The 19,842-nt window shown below is 38.3% G+C and overlaps 3 protein-coding genes across 3 annotated transcripts; all 3 read left to right on the forward strand.

The window, feature by feature from the left end:
* The first annotated feature begins 11,156 nt into the window (after window positions 1–11,156).
* Window positions 11,157–11,648, forward strand: LOC148943523 (protein CFDP2-like). Its single transcript, XM_089101158.1, has one exon. It carries the CDS (start codon window positions 11,157–11,159, stop codon window positions 11,646–11,648), a length of 492 nt encoding a protein of 163 aa, XP_088957284.1.
* A 237-nt stretch (window positions 11,649–11,885) lies between these two features.
* On the forward strand, window positions 11,886–12,299 carry LOC148943524 (uncharacterized). Its single transcript, XM_089101159.1, has one exon. The coding sequence runs from the start codon at window positions 11,886–11,888 to the stop codon at window positions 12,297–12,299; it is 414 nt and encodes a 137-aa protein (XP_088957285.1).
* A 105-nt stretch (window positions 12,300–12,404) lies between these two features.
* On the forward strand, window positions 12,405–13,025 carry LOC148943525 (uncharacterized). The gene has a single exon (XM_089101160.1). It carries the CDS (start codon window positions 12,405–12,407, stop codon window positions 13,023–13,025), a length of 621 nt encoding a protein of 206 aa, XP_088957286.1.
* Window positions 13,026–19,842: the final 6,817 nt, after the last annotated feature.

Here is a 19,842-nt window from a genome sequence, read left to right on the forward strand (position 1 = left end):
TGTCAAATATACCAATTTTTTTTTCTTAGAAGTAACAATGTTTTCGTTATGATGACAACTTATCTGCTAGAAGTAACAAGCTTTCTATCAAGCATTCACAATTTATACTAAAAGTAACAATTTTTTTCGATAGTACAGTAAAATTTTTCCAAGAAGTAACCAGTATTTCTTCAGAGTAGCAAATTTTCCCACTGAGGTTATAACTTTTTTTCCTCATAACCATCACAAATTTGCGTCACACATATAATTGTCCCTGAAATATGATACTTTTAGTCAGTGATAACCTGTTTTCTTTTCGAACTAGCAGGTTTTCGGCCAAAGATACCAAATTTTTCTTAGAAGTAACAATTTTTTGATTGTGATAGCAGCTTTTCTGATAGAAGTAGCAAGTTTTCCTTAACACTAACAAATTGTCTCATCGAAGTAACAACTTTTTCCTTAATACTAACAAACTTTTACCTAACACTAAATTTCTCCTAGAAATAACAAGCATTTTCTTAACAGTAACAAAATTATCTAATAACTTCAACTTATCCGTCGAATATAACAAATTTATCTTAAAAGTAACAATTTTTCTTCACTTACAACACAATTTCTACTAGAACTAGCAAGTTGCCCAGAAAAGATGATACTTTTTTCTTAGAAGTAAAAAATTTCTTCTAACAGCACCAAGTTTTCCGTCAAAGATAACAAATCTTCTCTTCGAAGTAGCAACTTTTTTCCTTAATTCTTACAAACTATTACCTAGCACACGGAAATTTTTCTTCGAAGTAACTTTTTCCCCGTGGAACGGGATAACTTCGAACTAAAAATCGTGAAAATTGAGTTTTTTTTGCGATATTTTTCTTTAAACTAGTACTTACTCAAAACTATTTTTGGCGTATGGGGAGTACGTCATTCTGCACCGAATGGCAACTGTCCCAAACTGCTAGTCTTAATGTTGTTAGAGCTACACCTATCTGAAAATGGTGTTTAAAGTTACCTCAAGGGGTGTTTAACTTTGAAAACTCAAACACTTCAACAGGTAACTTTGAATAGTCGATGAGTTCTTCTGGCGTAAGACTTCTAGTTAAAAAAAAAACTCGTTTACTGGGAGAAAAGCATTACTTCCAAAATAAAAAGGCAAATGAGAGTCAAATTAGTGCAGTATCCGCTGACCAAAGTCATGATACAATACAAATTTTGCGCCGTGAGTGAGTCGGGGGGTTGGAAGATCTCCCTGTACCTGGTCAGGATGGATTGGTGCTGAGTCTTTCACCCTGGGAAAATAGAAGGATCCATTCTTGTCTTTTTACTGGCAGATCACGTTTAGCCAGCCGTACGAGGAAGGAACATCTACCTCCAAAACTGAGAAATACTTGTAAATACGGCCCGTGAAGAACTTTGCGATGAACCAACGTCCATCGACGGAGGTTGGTGGGCAGTTTGTACCCCTTATGGCTACTGCCCTGCTCGACAGCATAGAGAGCCCAGCGCTCACCGACTTATCAATTTCCATTTCAGACTCGCTCTCGCATCCTGTTGGGGCGTCAGTCGTGTCAGACTCGCAACTTAAATGACTTGAATCCTCTGCGTCTCCAATACTTTTCTTTGGTGTGATGCTAAGACGTTTGTGCGGGACGTTCCTCACAGATTTTTTAAATCTGCGGGCTTGCGTTCCAGTTAAAAAAAAAAAAGCAGGACATCCAATAAAACTTTGCTGACGTTGTTCGCAACCTCGTGCGGAGTATGCTGGGCCGAAAGTGGGTGGTCCTGGAGGACTCTGGAGCGTGAAAAGCACTTGGCAAAGCTATTTTTAAGATTTTTCTTTTCCATTTGTGGCTAGAATTTTCAGGAGTAGCTTTAAAAGATGGGGGAATTTGTCTTTTCTTACCGCGGTTTCGTTTGGGTTGTCCATTTTGTAATCATCAAGCATTTTTCTCCATGCTCTTTTCATTGGAGCAAAAAAAGCAGCGTCCATTGGTTGCAGTATATCTGTAGTGTTTGGGGGGAGGCATACAAAGCGAATGTTGTTTTCTCTGCAGACTTTCAACACTTTGGCAAAAAATTGGGAAGACAGGTTGTCACCCAACAAAACTTTCACTCCTGCTCTCTTCTTCAGGCGAAGGAGTGCTAGCGACATAAACCACTCTTCAAAAACTTTGCTCTCAAACCATCCGGACTTAGATAGAGCATACCGAGCTCTTTTAGGGCCTCCTATACGCCATGAGATAAACATGCCCTCAGCTTTGTAGCATACGAATGGTGGAAGCAGTTCGCTTTCTGCATTTCCATATATCTTTAGGTATATTGCTCCCATTGTTCCATTCATTATTCTGAAGGGGTATTTGGCAACGATGAAACCAGAAGGAAATAAAACCAAAATTTTTAAAGGAATAATATGTACAACTCAAATAATTTTACAATTCTAGGTTTTTCCAACAGAGACGGAAAAAATCCCACCAATTTTTATCTACAATTGTCAGCCGTCTTTGCACAGCAAGCTGTGAAAGACGACTCTTTCAAATTGTTCATGAAATCTCTATTAGAGCTAGGTAATACAGAAACTTCAATTTTGGTAGATGAGATTTACCCCACCACTCCCAATGATTGCTAATGGACTTCCATCAAAGAAGAAACAAAAGTAGGCCTGAAAGATTTATAAAGTGGTCCAAAATGTAATCAGTTGTTAATACCAAGTTTAACAGCTGAACCTGATTTACGTTTTCCTGGGATCAACAGATTCACAATGGTTTCCATACCCCGCAGCGACCCTCCCTCCAACTAAGGTAACACCCCGGTCGTAGGCCACCACCGAGGGAGTATCCAATAAACCGTGTGGTTACTCTCAGCCCTGACGCAACCCAGTACACATTTTTTCGCAAAAATATCAAAACTTGCAAAGGGGGGACATTCTTTTTCCCACCCACCCCACACGATGTGGGGGAGATTGTTCAGTGTTGTCTCATTCCAAGGACGGCATCCAGTCATCCCAGCGGGATTCAGGGGGGTTTGCTCACTGTTGACTCGTTCCGAGGAGACGGAATCTGGACTTAGGCTAGGCAATAAAGGAGGCTAAAAAACTGGTGTTGCTCGAGATAACTTTAAAAGTAGTAATAATAGGAAAATTATAATATAATTTTTAGAACATGCCCACCTCTCACGTCACATCACCCCTGGCAAGATTCCCATTTCTTGCAGACCATCCGGGATTACATGTGTTCTATTGTTTCTTCTATATTGGCAGAGTCCCTAATTTTTTTTACCCCAGACTCCAGGATTTCCCGCGATAATGTCTAACATGAACGACACCAGTGTATCTCACAAACTAGACTAAAACGATCCCTTAGAGGAATCCCCCAGGCACGGCACACACGCGGGTTGTGCATATTAACAACAATGCACATCTTCAGCAAAGATATGGAATACACACTACTAAAATGTTCGGAGATGCCTAGCCCATCCATACCTCACCTCCCCCTTCCAGGCCGTTAATGCTTGGGCAACCTGCCCCTCATCATGAGATGCATGACGCTTTGGTTGATCATGTAGAGTTAGAAATATCTTTTTATTGCGACTGTTCGATGTGTAATGGTCACTATCATGATTTTGTCTATTATCATAAAACTAGTACAACATGCTTAGACAGTGTGGACGCAGGAATAGACGAGAAGAATCTGGAGGAAATAAGGAGAAATATCCTACATGATATGGAGAGATATTTATACAGATTGCAAGCAAGCTGGCATAAAACAAGGTTCAATAAGACAGAAAAGGAAGAGGAAGATCGAAAGAAGAGACGTGGAAAAGAGGGCTTTCTCTACAGAGATATCTCAAAATATAGTATAAAATCAGTGATGAAAACTCAAAGAAAATGTCTATAATGCAAGACATAACACTGAATATTGTGATGAAAATGATCTAAGAGAAGAACAAAAGTGTCACAAATTTGGTATCTTTGACAGAAAACTTGCTCATTCGAACAGAAAACGTGTTATTACTGACGAAAAATATTATTTCTAAGACAAATTTGAGTGTGATAAGTAAAAGTGTGTTAGTTTTAAGGAAAAAAATTGTTACTTCGAAGGGAAAAATTTGTTAGTGTTAAGGAAAACTTGTTACTTATAGCAAAAAACTTGTTATCATAATTGAAAAATTATTACTTCTAAGAAAAATTGTGTATGTTTGACACAAGAAAGTTTGTTAGTTCTAGCGGATGAGTTGTCATCATATGCAAAAAATTTTTTCTTCTAAGAAACAAATTTGGTATCTTTGACAGAAAACTTGCTAGTTCGAACAGAAAACGTGTTATCACTGACGAAAAATATTATTTCTAAGAGAAATTTGAGTGTGATAAGTAAAATTGTGTTAGTTTTAAGGAAAAAATTGGTTACTTTGAAGGGAAAAATTTGTTAGTGTTAAGGAAAAATTGCTACTTCTGGCGAAAAACTTGTTTTCATAACGAAAAATTGTTAATTCTATGAAAAATTTGGTATTTTTGACAGAAAACTTGCTAGTTCAAACAAAAAACGTGTTATCACTGACGAAAAATATTATTTCTAAGAGAAATTTTAGCGTGTTAAGTAAAAGTGTGTTAGTTTTAAGGAAAATCTTGATACTTCGAAGGGAAAATTTTTTAGTGTTAAGGAAAACTTGCTATTTCTGACAGAAAACTTCTTATCATAATAAGAAAATGTTACTTCTAAGAAAGTGTGTATGGGTGTTTTTATTTTTCAAATGTTAGAAGACTTTTACACTGATGATGACTTTTGTCATAGTGCTAACGTTCTTACGAAGCAACAAGTGAGAAACGAATGTTTTTTATCGCTATGATATATTAAAGCCCAGAAAGGCAGTGTATTCCATATCTTTGCTGAAGATGTGCATCGTTGTTAATATGCACAACCCGCGTGTGTGTCGTGCCTGGGGGATTCCCCTAAGGGATCCTTTTTGTCTTGTTTGTGAGATACACTGGGGTCGTTGATATTAGACCTCATCGCGGAAAATCCTGGGGTCCTCCAGAAAAAAAATGGTTAGGGATTCTGCCAATATAGATGAAACAATAGAAAACATGTAATCTCAGGTGGTCTGCCAGGGATAGGAATCTTGCCAGGGGTGATGTGACGTGAGAGGTGGGCATGTTGTAAAAATTCTATGATAATTTTCCTATTATTACTACTTTTAAAGTTATCTCCAGCAAGACCAATTTTTTAGCCTCCTTTAATGCCTAGCCGAAGTCCGGATTCCGTCTCCTCGGAACGATTCAACAGTGAGCAAACCCCCCTGAATCGTTTTGGGATGACCAGATTTTGTCCCTGGAATGAGCCAACAGTGACCAAACTCCCCCACATCGCGCGAGGTGGGTGGGAACAATATTCCCCCCCCCTTTGCACGTTTTGATATTTTGCTGAAAAATATGTACTGGGTTGCGTCAGGGCTGAGATAAACCGCACGGTGGATTGGATACTCCCTCGATGGCGGCCTTTGCCCGGGGTGGTACCATATTTGGAGGGAGGGTCACTGCGGTATACGGATAACTTGTGGAGGGGGATCTAGTCGATCCCAAACTGATCTGGTAGAGATTAGTTTGGGGTAGACTCATCGAGTAGGGCAAAATTAATATGCGAAACAAATTTATTGTAAGATTATAGTGAAAAACTGGTCAAACATATCAATAATGAGATTTATCGTAAAATGGTATATGAGAGTTCTTCCAGAACGATTTTCAATGTTTAAAATCCATTCCATAGAATAACCTCTTATGTTGTCTCTTGAAGGGACACTTTTTCTCTTCTCTTAAATCATATTCATCACAATATTCAGGGTTATATCTTGCCTTGTAGACATTTTCTTTAGTTTTCGTCACTGTCTTTTATACTATATTATTTGAAAAAAACTAAGTTTTCTAAAGAGTTAAAGAGTCTGAGTTACAAGGTCGAACCTTAAAACGTACAGGGATTATGAGGCACAGTTGGGGGGCTACCACCCCCCAAACCCCCCCTTTCGCAGCCTTTAAATATAAAAAAAAATTTCTTTAAACTGAAAGTAAGGAGCGACATTAAAACTTAAAACGAACAGAAATTATTCCGTATATGAAAGAGGCTGTGCCCTCCTCAACGCCTCGCTCTTTACGCTAAAGTTTGACTTTCTCACAACTCTTTTTTTAAACAATAAAAACTTTAGCGTAAAGAGCGAGGCGTTGAGGAGGGCACAGCCTCTTTCATATACGGAATAATTTCTGTTCGTTTTAAGTTTTAATGTCGCTCCTTACTTTCAGTTTAAAGAAATTTTGAGGATAAGCTCCCGGGCCCTAGGAAATCTTAACCTTTAAATTTCAGCTCAATCGGACAGCGTTAAAGGGGGGCTGTGGTGGGAGGGTCCAAACTTCCGGCCAGTTTACCCCATGAAAACAAAGTCGGAGAAGGATGAAATTTTGCAAGTTTCTTAGTTTGAGCATGGGCTACAAAATGCGATTACTTCCGTCTCTCAGCGACCTCTAGGACCTGAGATAGCTTAACATTGTGGTGGGTCGCCTCTTTATAGAGGCACAAGTGTGCCTCCTTGATTTTGAGATATCTCTGTAGAGAAAACCCCTTTTCCCCGTCTTTCCTGTCAATCTTCCTCTTCCTTTTGTGTCATATTGAACCTTGTTTTATGCGAGCTTGCTTGCAATCTGTATAAATTTCTCTCCATATCATGTAGGATTTTTCTCCGTATTTCTGGCAGATTCTTCTTGTCTATTCCTGCGTCCACACTGTTTAAGCATGTTATAGTAGGTTTATGATAATAGTCAAAATCATGATAGTGACCATTACACATCGAACAGTCGCAATAAAAAGATATTTCTAACTCCACATGATCAACCAAAGGGTTATGCATCTCATGATGAGGGGCAGACTGCGCAGGCATTAACGGCCTGGAAGGGAGGACGTGGGGTATGGATGGGATAGGCATCTCCGACTCTTTTAGTGGTGTTCCGTCATTATTCCTTGCCCTTTTCATTGGGCCTGTCAACTCGGGGAATTCCTAGAAAAGAAGAGAAAATTAAGTATAAAATAATGACTCCCTGTTACGGAAGAAAAAAAATTAGTGAAAGTAGGATTTTTATGAAAGTGTCTTAAACCTAAAGAGCAGATAACATCCATGAATTCGAAAGTAAGAGCATTTAAATTGATCTACCCCTTCCCTTCCGGGACGGTGAAACTTGGAAACCATAGTTTTGCTATGAAACCCGCTTTAGGTAACGTCTAGGGCGTGGATAGAACCCGCTGCTAAATGGTAAAACATCAACTAATAATTCATGTACGGTGAAGAAAGGGAATATTTTATTCTCCCTATAATAGACAATAATAAAGCTAGAAATGGTTAAATGCAGCAGAAAAAGAATAAATCCAACTAAACGAGAAAATAGGTCTTATTTTCCCTAAACCTAAACCATTTCAACATGACAAAAAGTACCTAAATATGCAAAATTCTTTTAAAAAAAGAAATTGTGCGTTCAAAGGAAAATGCTAGACAATAATTTATCGGTAGCCATCGTCCGCATGTGATCTCTATTAAGGGGGGGAAGGAGGAGACACAAAATGTTCCTGTTTTTACCATTTAGAAAAATCTTCTCACCTATCTGCATCTATTTTTAATAACTATTTTACGCAGATATTTAACTAAACCATTATTTCTCTTCATAAGGGAAGTATTTGCCTTCATCAAAGCCACTTGAAAATAGAAAAGCCCCTTCATAAGGTATAATTGACTGCAAAAGCAATCCTTCCGCTTTGTTAATGATAAATGTCTTTGTTTAGAGTGCAAGACAAACAAGTCTAATTTTACAACCCCCATAAATTAAAGACATTGCTTTCTAGCCTTGTATATCAAAGCTAAAAACCATAGTTTTCATGATCCTCTTACGAATATAAAAGAAACTTTTCGAAAGAAAGATATAGAATTAAATAATAGACAATAGTAAAGCTAGAAAAAAGAATAATGTCTCTCGTTTTCCCCCAAGCTCTTTCAAGATGTACCTAAGATGTGCTCTCTACAGGGCTGATAGCATCTCCCGCCTTTTACATAATTTCCATGTCCTAAAATACCTCTATTACGCATTAATTTTGCAAACAATTCGTCTCCTTTTCAGACCGTCTAGAATTATGCTATGCCATAAGCTTGATAAGAACCCTTCCTTGTTTACCAGACACCCCGTTCCATAGGGTTTTGCCTAAATTCACAAATGTTTTTGTTAATTTAGACAATGCGCACACGAAAAGATTTTGATGAATGTCGAGTTTTTAAAGGCATGATGAGAAAAAATACTTTTTGGGTAAAATAATTTTTTTTCGAACGAATTAAACGGTAATGAATAGTGGGAGAAGGGGGGGAGGGTTTACGTAGTAATAGAAGAGTATATTTTGAAACAAAGCAAAGTATAAAGATTTTTTTTGTGGGGGGGGGGGTAGAGAGACAAAGAGACTTACTGGGTCATAGGTATTATCCATTGTTTCAGATACTTATGTACTTGTCAACTTTTTAAAAAGAGACTGATAAGGAAATGTCTTTATCTCGGTCTATATATAGCATATTTTTGTGAGGGGAGTTCTCTTTGGCTTTTAATAGAAAATCTTTGCGGGGCATTACAGCCATCTTCGAATTTTGTCTAGCAATAACATGGGGGAGTCTTGCTAGCTGGGAGATGTGTCTGAAAAAACACCTTATCGGATTTCAGACACCTGGGAATTTTGTCTAGTAACAACGCGGGGGAGTTTTGCTAGTTGGGGGTATGTCTAGAAAAGCATCGCCGGGGATTTGAACCACCTGGAAATTTTGTCTAGTAACAAGGCTGTCGAGTTCAGCCACCTGGGAACGTGTCTAGACACGATTTTGCCTAGTAACACAATTTTGCCTAGTAACAGGAAGAGGGTTTTTCCTTGAAGTCTTGGCTAGACATGGCAAATCTTGCATGGACAGGCCTAATATTGTCCCGGACATGTCTAATCTCGCCTGGGCAGGAATTTTGCCTACAAACAGGTGTGCTGCGTGACGTCAGAGGGCATTTTGCAGAAATTCAATCGAAAAGAGAGAGCCTGTTGCAGAAACTAGGGAGGGCATGTTGCAGAATCAATGGAGGAGGTACTACTAATGTGTTTTGTTCATAAAATTTTCTTCATCTTAGCATATTTTTATAATTTTTAGGATCTAACAGGTAATATTATTCGGCTCTGGGTTAGGGGCGCTGACCCTTCTAGGGTTTAGGGCTGAACTTGCCTTTTGGCTTTCTTTGATTTAATGCATTTTCTAATTTCTTACATTAGTATTTTTTTTTACCGAACGGATGGGATTATATGGCTCCAGCTCCGGGCAATGGCCCTTCTAGGGTTTGAGGGTGGCCGAATTTTCGGCTCTCTTTGTATTAAGCCAGTTTCTAATTTCTTCCCTTTGCTAATTTTTATTATTTTTGTACGGAACGGGTGATATTATATGGCTCCGTCTTAGGGATGCTGGCCCTTCTAGGGTTTGAGGGTGACCGTGCTTTTCGGCTTTCTTTAGTTTGAGCATTTTTCCTATTTATTAGCTTAGACTTTTTTGTATTATTTTTCTGAGCAAACGGGGAAATCTCTATGTACACTTCAAGGGGGATCTGACCCTTCTAGGGCTGATGTCTGACGGTAGTTTTGGGCCTTCTTGTATTTTAAGCCTTTTTAAAATTTATCATTTTAACATATTCTTATTACTTTTTGAAACGAACGGTTGGGATTATATGGCCCCATCTTAGGGGCGCTGACCCTTCTAGGTTTGAGGGTGATCGTGCTTTTTAAGTTTTTTTTTATTTAATCATGTTTCTAATTTCTTGCCTTAACATATTTTATCATTTTTGGACTAAATGGGTGAGATTATACGCCTCCGTGACATGTGTGCTTGCCCTTCTGTGGTTTTTGAGCACGCACTTTAACTTCAACTTATTCAACTCTCAACTTCAGCCTCTTTGGTTATATATTAATTTTCCAAAAATGTTTTCTAAGTCACGTAGATAGGGGGCACCTCGAGACATTGTATAAGGACATAGGATGTGTCTCCCCACATTGAGTCTCTTATGGGGTTTGGGCCCACCGGTCCTCTTCGACTTTCTATAAAATAAGCCTTTTTGCTTATATTTTTTACCATTTATCAGTTTTTAACGTTTATTTTTTCCCTTTTGTTAAGTTTTAACCGCTTATTTCCTGTGATTTTGTGATTTTAAGACCTGGCTTTTCCTTTTTAGTGTTCATGATTTAGTATTCTTGTTTTCTTTGTTTTTTTTTTAAATTAATATTTGAAATTCTTTTTTCATCGAAAATTCGTTTTTTAAATTTAGTTTTTTCCAATTTTATTGTTATTATTTCTTTGTGATTCTAACTTTTAACTTTTCGCTTTTTAAATTCTAACTTTGATTTTGCTTGTTTTTTTTAACTTTTTCAAGTTTTATATGTTTTTCCAGGGCCATAAAGACAGATCGACAACTTTGGGATTCACAACTCTTACTTTTATTGACCTACGGGAGCCCTTCACCATCATTGTATTTCAGGTTTTTTGGAGTGACCAAGGTCGTACCCAGGACTTTTTTTTTCGAAGGGGTTTTACTCAGAGATGTTTTTTCGACAGGGGGGGGGGGGCTACACAAAAAATCCTCAAAAAACTCATACAAAATTTATTTATATCCATTTTTATTACGTTTTTACGAGCCACAAAAACATTAGGGGGGGGGGTTAAAACCCCCTAACCCCCCTCTGGGTACGGCCTTGGGAGATGATCATCCTCTTCGACTGTCTATTTCGTAGGGCGTTGATTGAAAAATAGGATTTGGTATTAGACCCTTTTGCTTAATCTTTGAAATGTTATTACACTGCCTATCATAGACAAGAATTTTTGTTTTCTTTTTGCGTTCTTATTTCTTCTGATTATGTTTCGTTCTATACATTTTGTTCATGTTAGCATAATTTTAGAGTCTTTTGGATCAAAATGGTTGGCCTATACGGCTCCGTCTTAGAGGCACTGGTCCCTCTAGGGCTAGGGGCTGACCGTGCGTTTCGAGGTTTTTTTTTAATTTAGGCCTTTTGGATGTAGTGTCTAAAGTGTCTGAGGCCACCCCAGGGTTTCTAAATCAAAACCCAGGCTTAGGGACGGTTAGGCTTGCTACCCTCCTCCTAATGAAAAGAAACGTTATTCTAGCCTCGGATCTTATTGGTTTTAATTTGTTAAGACCTCGGCACGCCCCCGGATATCCTTTGAACCTTTCCGACGAAGGCGGGCGAAGAATAGCCAGTTGGGGTATTTTAAATGTGAATAACCCGGGATCCAAAGACCTTCTAGGGCTGGAGATGTTGAGATCTGGGATTGACGTACTTGGAATGACAGAAACACACTTGACGGGATCAGGCGATGAAGACATCGCCAGTAGAGGTCACAGGATGGTTTGGTCAGGTCAAACCTCCAGTAGAAGCAGTCGTGTAGGCCTGCTCCTAAACAAGAAGGCAAAGAAATGCCTCATAACCCACAACCCAATATTAGATAGACTACTCACTGCCTATTTCAACCACAAGCATGGGAAGATGTCAATTATTGTGTGCTACGCACCAACGAATGTCCCCCAAGAGGACGAAAAAGACAGTTTCTACTCAGCTCTGACATCTGCTGTATAGCGGATTTCTCCTGACGATCTTTTGGCCGTGGTGGTTGATTTAAATGCAACTGTATCCAACCCGAGCGGAGCTTTTAAATCTGTAGTTGGACCGGTTACCCCTCACCCTTTGAATGAAAATGGTACCCGACTCCTCCAGCTGTGCTCTATGCACGAATTGGTCATTGCCAACACCCTGTTTCACAGGAAAGGCATCTATAAGCCAACATGATACAGCAACGACGGACGAACGTGGAAGATGATTGACTATATCATAGTGAACCAAAGATGGCGCTCATCATTTACAGATTGTAGAACATATCGTGGCACTGAGATAGGGAATACAGACCATCGATTAGTTTCCGGGAACTTCCACCTGCGTCTTAAAGCCCAACCTTGGGATCGACGCCAGCCAAAGTTAGACACCCAGAAACTAAAAATTGATGCATTCCACCAAAAGTACTCAGTTGAAATTCAGAATAACTTTGAATGCCTGGATACACTTGTTGACCCGAATAAGTTCTGGCAGACTTATAAAAAGGGTGTACTAGAGGTTGCCACTAATACCGTTGGTCGCATGATGTATTCAAAGAAGCCCTGGCTATCGCAAGAAGCACTGCAAATCATAGAACAGCGCCAGAAAGCACGGTTGGCTGGAGATATGCCCTCCTAGAGACGGCTAATCGTGATTAGAAACAAAGTTATTCCCCATGATAAACAACAATTTGTGAATAAAAAAGATGAAGAGCTAGATGATGTGACACGAAAAGGTAATGTCATGTCGCTTTTCATGCTTGTCAGAGACCTTAGCGATAGGAAACCAAGGATAGGCGCAGTTAAATCCGTCTCTGGCGAAACGCTAGAAGATGAAAACGTGCAACTTGATCGATTGAAGGAGCACTTCGCAAAGCTACAAAACGCCGAAAGAATCAACGTTGACCCAAACCTAACTGCATCCACTCAGCAAACAACATATAAAAATCTACCAGAGCCTGATCCTCCCTCAGTAGAAGAGATACATAATGCCCTGCGGAGAATGAAGAACAACAAGGTACCAGGAACCTGTGGTGTCACAGTCGATCTGCTAAAGTTCGGAGGACTGGCAATGCTACTTTGGTTGCACATGGTGTTCTCCCTCGTCTGGTCAACCGAAATTATATCTGAAGAATGGAAGGAAGGGATAATTCTTCCTCTATGGAAGCGGAAAGGTAGCCGTAGCGATTGCTCGAATTACAGAGGAATCACCCTCCTGTCAGTGCCTCGAAAACTATTCACCATGACGTTGCTTGATTGGATCAAACCCCAATTCTCGTCAGCTCTTCGTAAGAACCCTTCGAGGGTTTGGCCACTTAATTCGCATGCCAGCAGAAGCACCGACCAACTCAATTTTCAATTTTGATCCCCCTGAACATGGCTGGAAGCGCCCCCGTGGAAGACCCCAGTTCAGATGGAGGGATAGCCTTACCCAGTACCTCTCCATTATTGGTACTGATCTCCAAGAAACAGTTATGCTTGCGCAGGACCGTTTGGAATGGAGGCAAAGAGTCACATCTCTCTCTACACTGAACCACCAGCTGGAGCTTTTAGTCAAGTGACCGTGGTCCGCTGTAATTCGGTGACTGGATAACGGGAGAAAACTGAGTCGCTGTCTCTTCAGCTAAAGACTTGGATTCCCAAGTTGAAGAATTCCATAATAAGGTAAATTCAAAATTTCTTGAATGCTTTCCCGAACGTAAAACTAAATTATGTTCAAGTGATAAACCATATTATGTTCAGTGATAAATTGAATTATGTTCAGTGATAAATTCAAAAACAAAGTGACTGATAAAACATAAATTGCACCTAATACGGAAAGGTCAAGAGAACCAAGCAAACCAGTTGGCAAACCAAATAAAATGGAAAATCAAAGAGGCACAAGTAAATTACTATGAAATTGAAGTTGACTATCTTTTGGAGTCCAAGCCTTCGCAGTTCTTCAGTAAAGTAAAAAGTCTGACAGGTAAAAGTTCCCTACCAGTTGACTTCATGAAGAATTAGCCTCTAGAGAAAACTGCGAATGATTTAAATGCCCAACTTGCTTCAGTTGTGCAGTTTTACCCCCCTGTTCCGCCTGAGGATCCTCCAGTAAATTTTATTGCTCCTTCAGATGATAATTTAATTGCTAATATTTCATCGGCAATTATAATCCGTAAACTCTCTTCGTTAAAAATATCTTCCATTGCCCCTTTTGACATTCCAGTTGCTCTCATTAAAGCATTTGCTAAAGAATTATCATTTCTCCTTCAGATAATTTTCAATAAAATAACAAAAACAGGTTATTTTCCAAAGAAATAGAAGAAAGGGTTTATTATCCCCATTCCAAAGAAAGGAGCAGCTAATGATTTCACTGGTGTCCGGCCGATCACAGTCGCGTCCGTTTTTAGAATATACGAAAGCTTTGTTGCCGCATGGCTGAAAAAATATCTGTTGAAAATAACTGATCGAAAGCAATTTGGTAACATCCCTAAGTGTTCGACAGTTTGTTACGTCGTTAATTTAATTGATTTTACTGTAAAACACCTGGATGAACCTGGAAAATGGATAAATTTAATTGCAATTGATTTCAGAAAAGTATTTGACCTTGTTGATCCCAAAATCCTTTTTAAAAACAATGGCGAAAAAAGAATATACCCAGCTTTATTATGAGCTTCTTAACAAATAGAGAGCAAACTGTAAAGTACAAAGACCAATTTTCCACTTCTCTGCCAGTTTTTTTTTGTGGAATTGCAAAAGGAACTGTGATCGGGCCGATGGGCTTCCTCCTTATGATAAATGAAACTACTGCTGAAATGGAGGACAGATGGAAATACGTTGGCAACTTGTCCTTAAGGGAACTCGTATCTGAGGATTCGAAGAGCAATGCTGCTGGTTACATCGACAAGGTTACCTCAGAGGTGGCTGAACTAAACATGGTCGTGAATAAAGACAAATGCTTGGTCACGACATTTTCTTTTCTTCGGAATACTCAACCGCCTTCCGAACCTCCTATCGTTCCGAGCTAATAAGTCATAAAATAAGTTTACTTGGTGTGGTGATTTCTTCTGACCTCTCATGGCGGGAGAATACAAAGAAAATTGTAAAAAAAAGCTAACGGTGCAATCCAAATGCTAAAAACACTGAAAAAATTTCGAGTTCCTAAGGACAAGCTGAAACTAAGATTTTGCTCTTTCATTCGGCCCTTAGTTGAATATACTTGTCCGATTTGGCACTTTGCCCTTACCCAGCATGAAACTAATAAAATAGAACGAGTTCAGAAGATATCACTGCAAATTATTTATGGCGGTTCCCCTCAACCTGACTCCTTTTACCTCAAAAAATTTAAACTTGAATCCCTTTCTTCCCGCCGAGAAAAACTATGCTAAGGATTTAGCTCCTCCCTCCTCCAAAATTCCATCAACCGATCATTGCTTCCCCCACCTTTTGTCCTTGTAAGATTTCGTCCCCCAGGGAAGTGGCTGAAAAGGTTCCGAAACTGACCCCAGTCCACTGTAACACCATTCGTTACAGTATAAGCTTTGTGCCAAGCTTTGTGAAATATAACAATGATCTCTAGTGTTTTTATTCTTTAGTTAATTATATCCTGACGAAATTTTATCAGACAATTTTATTCTCAACCTCAAGTGTTTTTATCCTTTAGTTTATTTATCCTGACAAAGTTTTATCAGACAACTTTATTTTGCTATTTATGACTAAGAAACATCATATTTGGGCTTTGTGCACGAGAGCTATGTCTTGTTTTTGAATTAAATGAATTTGAAGTAAGTCAAGTCAAGTAAGTTAATTTTGATATTTCATGGTTTGACATGTTTTGAACAGACGATTTGGCCTTTTCCAAGTTTGGTTTCTTAACCTTTCATAGGTTTGTTGTCGGAAATTTATAATTTGCTATGTTAAGTTGGGTATTTCTGGGTTTGATTTGCCTGGAATTGATGGTTTGGCCTTTTCAGAATTTGGTTTCTAAACCTTTCACAGGAGTCTTGTTTTAAATTTGTGGTTTACGATATTAATCTGGGTGTTTAATAGTTTAAAATGTTTGTAACTTATGATTTGGCCTTTTCTGACTTTGGGTTCTTTGACTTTCATAGGTGTGTTGTCTAAAATTTATGGTTTGCTATTTTCAGTTTGGTATGTCGTGGTTTTATTTGTCTGTAACTGATGATATGACCTTTTCCAAGTTTAGGTTCTTAGCTTTTCATGGGTGTCTTGTCTACAATTTACGATTTGCTAAGTTAAATTTGGTATTTCGTGCTTTTACTTGTCTGGAACAGAGGATTTGGCCTTTTCCGACTTTAGTTTCTTAGTCTTTCATATGTGCGCTGTCTGAAATTATGGTTCACTATGTTAAGTTAGGTTTTTCATGGTTTGACTGGTTTGGAATTGATGATTTATCCTTTTGCGAGTTTAGTTTCTTAGCCTTTCATAGGGGTGTCATTTAAAATCTATATTTAGCTATATTAAGTTTGCTAAATCATAGTTCGACTTCTCCAAAACTAATGATTTGGCTTTTTCTGACTTTGGTTTCTTAGACTTTCAAAGGTGTGTTGTCTGAAATTTATGGTTTGGTATGTTAAGCTGATTTTGTATGGCTGTATTTGTCTGGAACTGATGATTTGGCCTTTCCTGAGTTTAGGTTCTTAGCTTTTCATAGGTGTCTCGTCTAAAATTTACGGTTAGCTATGTTAAATTTGGTATTTCGTGCTTTGAATTGTCTGGAACAGATGATTGAAAGATAATGTTTGAAAGATAAAATTAGGTTTAAAAAGAAGGATAAGATTATAATTAAAAAAAAAATTAAAATTCATTGGAGGGAGTTGAGAAACATCAAGAAAATATAAAATTCATGGGAGTATGCAGAGGGTGGGGTAGGAGGAAGTGAAGCTGTTTTCCCCGTTATGCTATGCTACGAAGAGGAGTCATTAGCAGGTGTTGAAATCAGCCTACAGACGAGAAATTTATCTAGTCGCCCCACTATGAAATTTCCTTGCCAGAATCGAGTTTTTTTTTTTAACTGAAACCCCTGAAGAAAAAAAAAATCTAAATTCCAAGATGCATGCATTTCAAAACAATCTATTAAACAGATGAGGATTTTCGGTCGGGGCACAGTAATCTTCGTGTGACAGAAAATGTCATAATTCCTGTACCGGGCCAGAAATTCTCCGAAGGTGAATAAAGCTTACCGTCAAGATGAAAAATGTCTCCGGAGAAGTATATTTTTATCTGAATGTACTGAAGAATATCTTCCACGTATGGAAAAAAGTCAAAAACCCTTGTCCCCTTTACTACTTTTAAGACAAAGGCCTCATAGATAAATTTTAGCTGGGGGGGGGGGTGCGTTTTACCTTTCTGATACCAAGAGTAGTCAGGGGTCAATCTATTTGAGAAGACCCATACTAAATTAAAATGGGACTTTTATGACAGATTAACATGGAATTTTCTACAACATGCCCTGGCAAGATTCCAAGCGCATGCCCTGGCAAGATTCCAACAGCACCCCTGGCGAGATTCCAACAACATACCCTGACAAGATTCCCGGGATTTCAGGTGTTCCAGTATTTTTTATATGATTAATTGGAATGTGGTTGGTATAATACCCAAGGAGCAGCAAGTGAAGCTCCTATTCCCTCGCACCTGTGCAATGCGGGCCAGTTTCTACCGCTCGGCTGGAAAAATTCCGAAAACATATCCCTGTTTCCAGGTGCTCTATTATAAGTAACAAAGCTGGCAATATTCCCACGACACACACCCCGGGCTCTAATGACGTCACACGACTTACCCCATTTTAAACGGTCAAGTGTAATATGGATGACCCAATTTTATGTAGAGTTGTGTTAATACCCGTGGCGAATCCCCACCTGTAACAGCACACACCTTACGTTAGGACGGCGCACATCATACGTAATGACAGTGCACACATCACTGTCATATAATACTTTTTTGGAATTTTATTTTTCGCCGAAACATTCAAAGCATTTTTTTTTCTTTTAACTTAATGGCGGGGCACACTTTATGTAATGTCAGCAAATGTCGCAGAATGAAAGCACGCAAGTAACATAATGACAGCGCACCCATCACTGTCACATAATACGTTTTTGGGATTTTATTTTTCCCCGAAACTTACAACGCATTCTTTTTTCTTTCTTTCAAAGCGTTTCTTTTTTATTTTGCTCTAGTTCTTTGTCTTCACTGAGAGTCGAAAGGTCAATTTGACTCCATTGGAACAACACCCCAAGCAACAGGACTAAACTGCTATTCCCAGTATTCTGTCCTGATCAATATATTCTAGAAATAACCTATTGCATGACAGCTGACATTTCCCATTTTTCAAGTATGCTAGAACAGCGTGTTTACTGCCAAAGTTTGGCATGAAGAAGGAAAACATCTATTTCCAGAAACAATTGCTCCAAATCTATTTTTTAGCGATAAAAGACGAAACAGATTTTTAAATTATGCAAACACCTAGATATTAGAGACACATCCTAGACAATAAATCTAAAGGATTAAGATTATTTTACACAAAAATTAAAAAAAAAATTAACAACAATATTAAAACAAAGAAAAAGCAGTAAAAAACACGACCGCCAAAAATAAAACGTGAAAAAAGGGCTTATAAGTAATCGTAATATGGGCAAAACGAACTGTGTATTATAGAAAGGGGGGTCCTAGCATGCATTTCTAGAGGATGGGATTGATATTAGAGATAAGTTTAAGCCATATTAAGAGCTTTTAGTGAATTAATTAAAAAACTTTTACCCACAAAATAAGTTTTTCAAAGAAAAGTAAAGAACTCCATTAAACAAAAATGAGCAAAAAATTAAATCAAATAATCTACCAAGCGTGAAACTACCACAAATCAGCATCGATAAATAAATGAAAACCAAAACGAACAGAAATTACAATAATTAACCGTTTGAGTCAAACTCAAAACGGGCAAAAATTAACATAAGTTTAACGGAAAACCCCTATGCCTTCTCAAGGTCAGAACAAAATTTACACTTTACTGAAAAAATATAAATGTTTTTACTTTTATAACTTTAATAAATCAAATAATATTAACATTTTTATTACTAAATATCAGTATATGTATATTAAACTGACAATGCATATTTATTTGTATTTTTCAGTAAAGTGAAAAAAATTTTTCTGACCTTGGGAAGGCATAGGGGATTCGATTTTTAAAATACACCCTTTAAGGGGGGTCATCCTCCTCCTCCGTCTGAATTTAAGGCCCCCAGACGAGGGTGCTCCAGCTATGTTTCAAGACCCCCAGAGACTGGGTGGTATTAGGTCTATGTCATCGGCATATGCTAGTTTGTCTATCACCATTCTTCCGACAAGGGTGCCGGGTGGGTTGTCTGTGAGTGAAAGGGCTGCAGTTAGGAAGAGATTGAACAGCTCCGGTGATATTAGGCAACCTTGAAGTACTCCAGTAGAGGTTTTGAAGCTCTCGGTAAGTCCTTCTCCAGTCATGACGTGGCTACTAAACGTCTAATACATGTCTTTGATCAGCGTGATCAGGTTGGATGGGATGCCAAGGTGAAGAAGGATGTGCCATAGAAGTAGAATGCATCGTCTGGATTCTATAGAAGCTATAGCAATTTGAAATATCATATGGAATTTGCTTGAAGCTATAGCAATTTGAAATATCATATGGAATTTGCTTGAAGCTATATACTTTGCGTACGCCCCCGTACCAAACAGGTTTTTCTGGTAGTCCTATTCTAGAGGTCATTACATCTTTGCTAAGAGATTTGTTTTCTGGTAGGTATAATCTGGTTTGGTAGGTACAATCTGGTTAGGTGGGTATAATCACATTGCCTATTCAAAGGTAGCGTGCAATTTAAACTGTATAAATTATTTTATTCCAGTTTTTCTAAAAACCACTATTGTCTATAACTTAATTTACGTTGGTTAAACTTCCGATGGTTAAGACAGCGTAACAGGTAATTAAAGTATGAGGAATGGGATGCTATAATTAGAATGATTTTAAGTTGAAAAATTGTGACGTAAAAATAACTCAGTTCTTTGCTTGCGTGTATAGGAATTCCCATGTTATTTGCTTGCTTGTATTTTGTGTTAAAATAAGTAGTTTTTGTATCTTTTAAAAGAGCTTTAAGGGGTTTGAGACACTCAGTTGCCTGACTCCGTCTGGTTTTCCTTTACTTGGTGGTCATTAAAAA

Source organism: Artemia sp. Qi Xiang Cuo, chromosome 15 (genome assembly GCF_049724085.1).
Source record: "Artemia sp. Qi Xiang Cuo chromosome 15, ASM4972408v1, whole genome shotgun sequence".
NCBI classification, from domain to species: Eukaryota; Metazoa; Arthropoda; class Branchiopoda; order Anostraca; family Artemiidae; genus Artemia; species Artemia sp. Qi Xiang Cuo.